Genomic DNA, 12014 nt, shown 5'->3' on the forward strand with positions numbered 1-12014 from the left:
GAAATTAATCATCAAACAGTATTGATATATTACATGCATACATTCATACATACAAGTGATTAAAAGTTGTTTTATTCCTGTTTATCAGTTATTTTGAGAACTAAGAGATCTGCCTCTCATTCCACCTGCAGAAACAAGACAACCAACTTTTATGCATCACTCTAACAAAATGTTTAAGAAAACAATTTCTTAAAGCTCCAAAGGCATCAAAGCCACAGGTCACCTATGAATTTATCCCGGCAGATGTTGGAGATGGATGAGACGGTAAATAAGAATAATGAAACCCTGAAGAAGTTACGCCAGGAGAACACAGAACTCAGAAACCAGAATCAGAAAAACCAACGCGATATCAGCTTCCTGAAATCCACGGTACGCAAGACATTTCTGACGTTTACCTTGTCCTCACCAAGTTCTTTAGAAATCATCTTCTCTTCATTATGAACAACCCAGAATGAGGACCTGAAGAGCCAGATAACGGAAATGGAGGAATACTACCTGAAAGAGACTCAAACCCTTCAGGAAACCATCACAGATCTTGAGGCTGAGAAAAACGAAATGAAGGACAACATGGTCCAGCTCCACGAGTACCAGGACCTGCTGAAAGTGAAGATGGCGCTGGATCTGGAGATCGCCACCTACAGGGAGCTGCTGGAAAAGGAAGAGAGGAGGTAATGTACACAGAGTTCGTCTTTCTAGTTTCCCACAGTTTTGATAATTATATTTGATGTGCTCCTTTGCAGACTTAAACCATCTGAGCCCAGCAATGACAACCCGAGTGACGAAGGCAACTGCTGCTCCCGTTAAACTGTAATCCCTCCCTAGGGAAGCTTAAAGAAGCACTACTGTATTTATTCCTTCTTTAGGTCAAAAGTATTATAATTTGTGTGTTTTAACATCAGAATTTGATCAACACTCATATTAAGTTTAATATTTTCCTTTTGTGGCGAATCAAACCTCTGGAAACATGAAGACTCCTCTGATGACGAGCAGGTAAGGCATTTTGGATTTTCTACCCAAAAGGAAAAAATATTTTTGGTTTTTCTTGGAACTGAGGTTAAGTCGTCAAAAACTGAAAATGATCTCATCCAGGAGGTGGAAATGAGTTGAAATATCTGAGATTTCAATGGGTAAATTGTTGAACAGTCCAGCTTTGATAAACACCAGATCTTATCTAGAATGGTGTTTTTGGTAAATATTACCGTCCTGCAGTTTGGACTCTCAATCACTTGACAAAGGAAAAAACTGTTAAACATAGATTCAATCTGTAATTTGTTTTGTTTTGTTCTTGAGTTGCGATGAATCCTAACCTAGACTTTTTTTTTTTCAGGCACCTGGTATGCTCTAAACCAACTGGTGAAAGATGCAAGGACAATGAAGAAATAAAAAATTCAACACAACTGGGGAAAAAAAAAACTGTTGGCAAAGTAATCATTAAGGCCTGAACTGACTTCTTTCGCTGTTTTATCTCTTGCTACAATTTGAAAATGTTCGACATTTGAAACTCAGAAATTTCCACTTTTTTTCTAGATTAATTTCAATATTTCTTATTTTTTCCTAGCAATTTTCTTCAGAAATTTCCAAGTAATTTCTAACAAAACTTTTCATTTTAGTCTCAAAATTCAGATTTTTTTCTAGCAAATTTTTGAGTTTTTAAACTTGGACATTTCCAAGGTTTTCACTAAAAAAATTCTCAGTTTGTACAGCAAATTTTCAAGCTCAGAAATTTCCAAGATTTTTTATGGAATATTTCTGAGATGAATCTCAAAATGTCTTTGTGTTTCTTTTCCATCCATCTTCAGCATCTCTAATACACTGTTGTAGATTTATGAGGATTTATGTGGATAAACACTTTTCTGAAACTATTTCTATGTGCATGGACAATATTATTTTTGTTAAACAATATGACGGACGTATTTATTTTTTTAAAGACCTGACTATGTATGTACAAGGCTGAGAAACTTAAACACAAAGGGAAAAGGCCTGACAATAAGAGAAATAAATAAAGATTTACAAAGAATAAAACAAGAATAAAGAGACTGGACACAAAGAAATAAACTAATATGGAAACATCTAATGGAATTAAATAAACAAGGAAATGATCATAAAACAAATGTTAAGGAATCTTTATAAAGTCATGGTTAACATGGGGAGTGGTGTTGATAAGCTATCAGCGATATCCGGCACAGGACGGGTTCAGGTGGGGCCTCATTTTTAACATTCCAGAAAAATAGTAAACATGTTTACCTCCAGCGTCATTCAACCATTAAACATCTAGAACTGAATTTCTGCTTGGCGTAGAGTAGAATGAGCAACCAAAATAGTTTCATATAGAAAATATTTTGAAAAGGAAATGTTTTGAAAGTTTTTGAGCATATCATTTGTTCTTGCTGTAGTGACAAAAAACAGTTTCATAAGAAAATCTTCTGAAAGTTGTTTTGAAGGAAAAAATGTTAAAAACATTTTAAGAAATGAGTTTCTGATGGCAGTCGAGTGAGCAACAAAAACCATTTCCCCACACATAGTTTCAGAAACATTTGTCACATCAAATTGGATTTCTACAGAGTGAGCAGGATTTTGTTTACTGCTCAGTTTCATTTTGTGCTCATTTTGGCCCTGTTAAATGATTCAGATCAGGTGAGGCAACACCTTTTTAGTAATAATCAGAGAAATGAACTAAATAACCAAAAAGATGCAAATGAGAAAAGAAAAAAAAATCCAAGAATCAAGTTCTGAAAATATAAACCCTTAGAAATATTTAAATAGCTTTTAAGATTTCAGAAAAAAGTTCTTTAGAGATAATTGAAAACTGCAGGAGTTTTCTGGGATTTAACATTTCCTGTGATAGTTTTAGCTTTGAAAAACTCAGCTGTGTATTAAAGCAACATCAGGGTGGAATCAGGCTGATGTTGTCGCTGTGAACGCTCGGGTAGCAAAGGGGGTTTATCATCTTCACACGTCTCTGCAGGAGCTGATGGTGTCAGAAATGAAGCATTCCTGAAGAAACAGCTTTTCACAAACACACAAGAATGTCTGGTCACTAATAATCCTTCTGCCTTTTACAATTATTATTTACATAAAAGGGAGTTTTTTAAAACTGTAATATGCAACATTGACATTTTATTGGTTGAAACTTACAGACTGAATAATGAGAAACACTAAAAATATTGTTGTACTACTCATTCAAGTCAATGTTTACACATTTGATAACTAAACTGTGGTGTTTTTTTCAATAATTCAGTTTTAATGAAACGCTCTGAATGCTAATGAGGACAAAAATCCAAGATGGCGGCAGGCACCACCGTACAAAGACTAACAACACAGAGGCAAACCTAAAAAAGTCAGAAAAAACAGGCCTGAATCAAGACAAATGAGGAACACCCGAGAGGGATACAAAGTAGTGGAAGGAAAAATGACTGAAACTCTGCAGCATCAATGGACATTAAGATGTCAAACAAAACAGAAAATCCTTGATTTAAAGTACTAGAATGGGTAGAAATGTGTTGTTTGTGACATGTGAGGGCCAGGCCACAGTTTATCTTTTCTAAAGAATCTCCTGAACTCGTTTCCACGTCATAGATTCAGAATCCGTCTAATCTGTAACATCAAACAAACACACATGCTGTAGCATTAGCTTTTAGAGTTAGCATTCTTCAGACAGTCTCAACAACAACTCCCGTCTGTGCCATTCATTACAGGCATTTAAAGACAAAATTAGAATTAATCATCTAATTCATGATCCTACAATCAGGTAAATCTAACTCACACATTAAGTTTAAAACCAGAAAAAAAAAATCTAAAATTAAAAAAACTTCAAAAACTGTTGAGATGAAAAATAATTCACCAATCAGCTGACAAGAAGTTCCTCAAACTCCAAATATGGGATTATTTCCTGTCTTCATGTCATCGCCCAAAGCATTCTCTTGTCCAATCAGCTTCTTTCTAGTCAAAGTTGAAAAAGATCTGGATCAGGGCTGTGAACAGCGCCTGCATAAAGAGACGGAGAAATAATTTTACTGCATCATCAGCCTGCAGGTTTTCCTCTAACAAACGGTAAGATGGGACGTTTTTTAACATTTCCTGCCATTTTTACTTTACTGAAGCTGAATTATGTTCTTCAAATACACATTTCTATTGATTTCTGTAAATTCAGATCTATTCCACCAACATGTTTTATGCTAAAATGATGAATTTTGCTGAAATTACTAAACATAAAAGCAATGATTGTTTTCTTCTAAATGTGATCATTATTACTATAAAATCCATCAAGTCAATCCTGATAAACATCTTATATCTGTCTGGACACAGTGAAGCTTTTAACTGTAGGGAGAGACACTGGTACCAGTGGGTTGTGGGCAATTTCCACTCAGACAAGTGACTTTGGAGAACCGACACCTGGTCAGGAGAATCCATCAACTCATCTCCAACTACTGACGAATGTGTTTCAGTTCCCATTTGATTGTGGATGGTAACATATCAAGTAGAAGTAATCTCCAACCCTACAGCAATCCTTTACATGGAAACTGGATAACAGTGGAGAAACACGAGGAAGGAGACAAAAGGATGGGTTGAGTCTCACACATGGAGGATGTCAACAACTAATGATGAATTTACTGACCTTAAAAATATTATGATACTCCTGGAAAAGGAGTTGAAGGTGCTGGAGAGTCGGTCAGCAGAGGCTATTGAAGAAAACTTGTCTTTCTGGTTTTAAGGAACTTTTTTTCCCACCAAAAAACCTACAGAGAGACAAAGAACGAAAATCAGAACTATTAGAATAAGACGACAGCATATGGGTGTTTATGAACCCTTGAAAAAGCTCTTTGCTCAATGTTTTACTGTCAATACATTCTGAAAAACTAAATCTTTAACTTGTGCTCAACAAAAACAGTTTGTAGACTTTATATGATCATATTTACTTTTGGCCATTTTCTTCTCCATCCGTCTGACCATGTTAATGAGACGAACCTTTCTGCGACCATCAGCATCTTTTCCACTTGAATCTATGTGATGATATTGAAACCAGATGGCATCTCAAACAGTCTCCCAACAACATTATCCTTTTGCAGACCAAGGATATAGATTACTGGAAGAAGATCATAAAGAAAGATACGGATATCAGGTTCAGTAGCTTTCTTTTTGAAGTCCGCAGCCCTGACTTGTCTGAGATTCTGATGAAAATACGGGAGGAGATAAGTGCCATCACCAGAGCTAATGTTCAAGAGACTGACATGTTCAAAAAAAGGGTAAGAGATGTAGGTTTATTAAACACTTCAACGTTTTGAACAAGAGATTTAGTGAGATTTATCTGTATAAAAAAGGCGTCAGAAACTGTCAATAAGTGTAACATTTTTACCAATAACCTTTGTGCCTGTAGATTACAGAGTTGAACACGATACTGAGTAAGAAAGACGACGAAGTTCTTGAGTCCGGCCGCAAGATCTCAGAATTCGATCTCCAGATCCAGTCCAACACTTGTGAGATCAGCACACTCAGAGCCACAGTGAGTAAAACCCACTTCTGACATCTGATCTATTCTGTCTGAGCCAATAATGATCCAATCTCCTCTTCTCTATAAAAACAAAACTCAGATCGAAGGCCTGAAGAGCCAGATACTGATATGGTGGAATCCCACAAGCTGGAGGTCAAAGGTTTGCAGTGGACAATCTCAAGGCTCAATGAAAAGATCAACACTAAGGAGAGTGAGTTGGTGTATCACATCCGCAACTACCAGAGCCTGCACGACTGCAGGGTAGCGATGAATTTAGAGATCGCGGCCTACAAGCATCTGCTGGAGCTTGAGGAGGCCAGGTAAAGTTAGAAACTAAAATCCTTTTGGTTTCTTACAACAAGTCTAATCTGCATGGTGTGTTTTACAGGATTAAAGCGTTAGAGCCAAACAACTCAACCCAGACTAAGACAGGAAAACCTGAACAGCAAAGAAACCTCTGACCCTGCAGACTAGCAGTCAAATCATTAGCATCTTACAGGAGGAATAAGTCCAAAGAAACCTGAAGTGAATCCGATAGAGTTTAAAGATTAGGATGATGGCACAGAGACCGTCTAACCTCACAGATAAAATCAAAAGTAACTGATGGAAACATACAAAAAGCTGCTCAGCAAATATAGGAAGGGTTTGATTGATGTAAATCTTTTCCGCTAATCACTGAGAAAGATACAAATATTCTCAGAACACAATTATTTAATAAAATCAGAGTGAAAACTGCAAAAACCTTTTTTTTAAATAACATTAAAACTATTTTTTATTGTCTTACTAGAGATGAATGTCTATCAGAAACAAACTTTTAGGTTAAAAGCAAATAAGTTTAACAGACTTGGTTAGCAAAATAAAAGCACAAACCTTAGGCCTCTAGTCTCAAAGCAAAACAGTTTATAAATATTAATGCTTAATGAATGTCCACCCACATAATACCATTTAGTTTAAATTTGTAGCTGTGATTCTGACACGTTAATGTTCAGACAAATCAGCAAATTTCTGACAAACATTTGGATTATTTGAAAATATTTTAAAACTTGATAATGATTTTGATATTTTCTTTGGTGAATCAGGGAAAAACCAGGAGACGAATCTAGAGGTAAAAACTTTTCTGCTGCTGAAATAATTCACATTTTACTCATGTTTCATAGCATAAGCAGGAAATGTTTTGTTAAAAATAAAAGGCTCATCTGCTAAACATGGTAAGAGCTCCATCTAGTGTTGATCTAAGAAAATTTATCTGTTTTTCTCTCCACATTAAAAGTATTTCAGGCAGGAACATGGTGCAAAAATCTGAAGAGAAATGAGGTAAAGTTTATTCATCAACATTTTTTCCTTTAACAAGTTTTACAGTTGCTGATTTGATAATTATCTGCAGGTTTCACCATCATGAGGAAATACAGTTTAAGTCCAGCTACCAAGGTATGAAATCTCCTAATGTTACCTGAATGCATCACCACATAAAGTCCTGGCTAATCCAAGTTAATCTCAAGATTAAACTGAGAATCAGACTCAACTTTCGACTTCAAACAGTTATATTTTCATGCAGAGGTTTCCCCCCTGACCAAAAATAAAACCAGAAATGAGAAATGCCTTTTTATTTACTCAGGTTATTTACATCTGATAATATTTGGTTGATGATTTAAAATATTTTTTAACAAAAATCTGTAACAGATTTTAAATATTAAACATTTAGGTAAAGTCAGGATTTGGTTTTGTTAAAAGNTTTTTTTGTTGATCACATGAAGAGTGCAACTTTTTCTGTTGCTGTGGATTGGTTTCGTAAAGTTTTCTGTTTCTTGTTTAGTGCTGCAAAGTTTCTTTACTTGGAAATAAAAAAAATCATTTACTTCACTTTTCTTTTTGCTGACTTTTCATTCCTCACCATTTTCGTGACAAAACAGTGATGAAAATATAGCTGAACTACAATATCTCTTTATAATGACCTACTTTGTTTCTTTATCTTTGTTAAATCATGATTCCCACTGAAGGCAATAAAACATATTTCAGATGAATACCGAAATTAAAAAAAATTACACTCACTTGAGGTGGTTTCTGACTTCTCCATAAAAAGAATTAAAGCTCTAAAAGGGAGATGGAAACACATTTACCAAATAAGATCTGAATTAGAGAACACTGCTGAGCACAGAAGTCATTGCATAGGCCTTGCCAGCCAAACGATACTTGTTATCCAAACAGCTACATAGAATAAATGCAGACACTTCACAGACTCGTACCAAGTATGAGTATAAGTACTTATACCAACTCCGCCTAGATGCAGCGCAACTGTAAGAAAACGCTATGTGAAGGTTTTGTTTACATGGGGTAGATGTTACCTAGCCACTTGTTATCTTCTTAGATAACAATAATTAACCCTCCACCTCCCAATTTCTCACCTTCTGCAAAGTTCCACTATTATGTGTAGTCTGATTAGCAAAGATATGTCAGTCTTGCACAGCAGAAACAGACTTAATCTTGTTGCAGAACTAAAATTCAACATGTCGCCAAATATGAGGGATCAGAGCCAATTAGAAATCCAAGAAAAAGTGAACGCCCCAACAGACACTGCACTCTCAAGACATTAAAACATCAATTGTCTTTATTGTCAAATCCATCTATGACATAAAATAAAACCCAACACAACCACTAACGTTCAACATAAACCAGGATTAGATTGCTTACAAATAATTGTAATAATTAAAACATATGACAATTAAATATGGTTTCATTGATTATCCTGTTACTAAACATGAGTTTGATGAAAACTTTGTGACAATATTGCATTTAATAATTTTTGGAAGTATGATCCAACTGAGTGACGAGACTGTTACAGTTTCACCAGCAGATGTCACTATAGAGCAATGAATGAAGCATCGATGTTGCATTATTAGTTTTTTTTGTTGTTTTTTTTTTTAAAAAAAAAGCTCTACTTGAAAAATTTTTAATAATTTAGTCTTTCAGTGATGAGGGAAAGAACAAATCACAATTAGCTATGAAATTAATCATCAAACAGTATTGATATATTACATGCATACATTCATACATACAAGTGATTAAAAGTTGTTTTATTCCTGTTTATCAGTTATTTTCCATTTGTTGTGGCTCATTGCAGCCGCTGTAATTTTTAAAACTTCAATAAATGATAAAAACTTAACTAATGGCCTCATTTCTTTGTACAGAGTGGCAATGTTTACCAGAGTTATTAAATACTGTGAAATATTTCATAATATTTCATAAAGTAAAGTTTTATTAACTGTATCCTGGATCAATAATCAGGGCTGATTGGCTAACAGGTTGCAGCTGTTTGTTGATATGAATCTGAACTATTTCAGCATTTTAATCTCATTTTGTAAATTAAAATTAAAGGGAAAAAATTAAGTATTTTATCAGCATAATATTTATTAAACAAATAAATAAAATTAAAGGATCAAAATAAATAAAGTATTTAAACACTCAGCAATGCAAAGTGAGAAAATATGAAGACAAACCACAGCGATGTCTGTGTGTCATGATGAGGTGCTGAAAAAAACCCTCCCATTTCTCTAAAAAGTTTGATAAATAAAGATACGATTAGAGCTGTTATTACATATTGAACATTTAGGTAAAGTCAGGATTTGGTTTTGTTAAAAGCATTAGTGGAGAAAATGTCACGTCTGTAACTTGGCAGTTATAAAACCTGTAAAGCTTCATTTGAAGTCAGTATGAACTCATTCTAATTCAGTCTAAATGTAAATAAAGATCTAAAACGTTGACGACGTTCTGAGTTGGTATCTGATGTAAAGTTGATCTTTAGTGTTTCTGGAAAAGGCCGACTGTCCAGAAATGCTCAAAGTGAGAATCTGCCTGCGATGCTGATGTGAAGCAAACTTCCTGTGATGCTCACCTGGACGTCCCACATGCAGACCTGAATGTTCTGTTCAGCCTTCGGCTCTTTTCACTTTGGGGCGTCGAGTCGTGTTTAACCAGTTGGAGAAAACAGTTTTCCTTGGTAAAAGTTAATTAGCTGCCCTGATATAACAGGTTTTAACTTCATGTATGAGCCTCTCATGACCTTATGAAAGAATTTAAACCCTGCCTTTCACTGCATTGTTTCTCATCTGCTTGCACAGCTCAGTTTGGGCCCCTATGGGGCCCAACAATGGGGCCCTTCAATCAGGTAGACCTCACTCCATCAGCTGATGGGATAAATATCAGTCAAACTGGCTGTGGGCCGAAACCCTGCAAATCCAGGGGTTCACTATATTCTACCATTAATTATGAATGAATTATTGATTATCTGTATCACAGTGGAAGGTTGCATCAGTCATGCTAGCAATGCTAACACTATAATAAACAGAACTCTTACCGAAAGCTTTGGCTGCTGACGTAACTCTACAAACTGTTTTGATCGACGCTGAGAAGCCGTTTGTCACAAACAGGTTAACCCCTTAACGTGCAGCATGTCGTTCTTCCATCGTATTTTCTGTGGGTTTGAAAAGCCCTGAGGCTGAACGTTTCTTCAGAAAGTATCTGTGGCAAAGAGCAGGTCAGGCAGAAGCAGCTCAACATATTTTCACTGATAAACTCAGGATCCCTTCAGCTGTTTTACATTTCAGAACATTCCATAAGTGACAGGAAAATGTTGCCACACCTCCATTTTTAAGTGTTGGGTTTTCAACACCTCAACCCCTCGGTTAATTTGAACTTGAGCGTCATCAGGAATGCTACCTCTCACCTCCCTTATATCAAAAGTTCTTTTTAAATAAAAGAAAGTCATATGAAGGTTCAGGTGCTGTCATTGTTTCCTTCTCAGATGAAGAACAAAATCTCCTAATCTGAAAATGTTTGACATATTTATCTAAACTCAGCATATGATGATTATGAGTACAGACGTTCATATGGACTGGCAAAGATAAAAACCTATAAATCAAACCTTCACTTGAATTCAGTTTAAACCAATTCTAATTCAGTCGACATGTAATTTATATATAAGCAGGTTGTAAAGAAAGTGAGTTAACGAGTTAGTAACTAAAGTGAAGTTACTGGAAAACGTGGACTGTCCCTAAATGCTCAATGAGGCCCTACCTGTGTGCAATACGCTGCACGTTGACATGAAGCAAGTCTTCTGTCATGATGTTGATCTGCATCAAGTCACACAAACATTCCTGCACATAATGTTCTGTTAAACCTTTGGCTCTTTGTCCTCAGGGTGTTGAGTTGTGTTCAACTAGTTTATGACACTTTTCCTTGGTAAAGTTTAAATACCTGCGATGACAAAACAGGTTTTATCTTCCTACAGACATTTACTGTAACTTTGGTCGTTGAGCAAGAACTTTAACCTGCAATTCAGTCAATTGTTTAATTGCTTTCATTGCCTCACATTTGATTCAAGAATATTTAATTAAATAGAGGAGTTCATGATCAACACAATGTCTTATAAACTAATCACTGTCTACTATCGTCTCCCATCAACCAACATTATACATTAGACACATTATAAGTTGTATGAAGTATTTAGTTACATTTACTTGTGTTATTTTATGTAAGTAAAATTTGTCAGCACTTTTTCCTTGTTTAAGTCTTTTACAAAATCTGACCTTTTACCTGAGGATATATTTGAATAAATTATTTCACTCAGTGACATTTTAAATCTTATCAATAAATGAGTAAAAATAAAAATGACAAAAACACCAGAGATCCTGCTGTCAGGCCGTAATCAGATGAATTAAAACCAGTTTGAGACCAATATGTTCTCATTTCCTTTGTGAAATCCAGGAGCAGGACTTTCTTCTGCTGATTAAAAAGTAACTATAACTTTTGTTTAAGTCAGCATTTCATACGGTGTGAGAACGATTTGTCCATCAAACATGATATTGTGAGGATTGACTGCTGGGTCCCATAAGAGGAGGGCCTCTTTTAGGGTTAGAGGTCAGGTTTTAGGTCAGGCATGAATGGGCCATAGTTTGTTTTAGGTTAAGGATCAGGACCAACATGGAGGAGGCAGCCAAGACATCTGAATCTATTTTACAACAACGACTGATGATGAATCTACTATATAAACCTCTGTATAAAAAAAGATCATCTCCACCATATAATGAGATGCTTCCTAATATCTGAATGAGAAACAAGAAAAGAGCCTCCAGAGAGAATGACGGGATTATTGATAGAGAAATAAATGAATGAGAAGACAGAATGGAAATGTACAGAAAGGAGTTGAAGAGCCAGTTGTTCAAACTCTGCTCCAGATTCGGCTCATTTTCACAACAAGGAAACACAGAAAGCTGAGAGCAATGACTTTAACAGGAAATGATTCCTTTTAAGGAGCTTGAAGGGTTTATTTCCTGCTGCTTTCACTGACATCTATAAAGAATATTCTTCCCTATGATGAACTGTGGAATATTTTAATGTAGCGTCTGCGATCCTGTTTTTGACCTTTGATTTATTAAAATGTGAGGAAGTTCATCAAGTCAGACAAATAAGAACATCGTTTCAAAGATGGATGTCTATGAGCTCTGAGTAGTGACTGAACCTCACATCTGAG

General features: G+C 35.5%; 1 protein-coding gene across 1 annotated transcript in view; it reads left to right on the forward strand.

The window, feature by feature from the left end:
• LOC103155625 (vimentin A1-like) overlaps positions 1 to 804 on the forward strand; it is a 6685-nt gene extending 5881 nt beyond the window's left edge. The window contains exons 2-4 of the mRNA XM_016663682.1: positions 244 to 369; positions 451 to 668; positions 741 to 804. Of these exons, the coding sequence (XP_016519168.1) occupies positions 244 to 369; positions 451 to 668; positions 741 to 804 (408 nt within the window). The remainder of the gene's footprint in view (positions 1 to 243; positions 370 to 450; positions 669 to 740) is intronic.
• Positions 805 to 12014: the final 11210 nt, after the last annotated feature.

The sequence above is a fragment of the Poecilia formosa genome, unplaced genomic scaffold (assembly GCF_000485575.1).
Source record: "Poecilia formosa unplaced genomic scaffold, Poecilia_formosa-5.1.2 Scaffold438, whole genome shotgun sequence".
Classification (NCBI taxonomy): Eukaryota; Metazoa; Chordata; class Actinopteri; order Cyprinodontiformes; family Poeciliidae; genus Poecilia; species Poecilia formosa.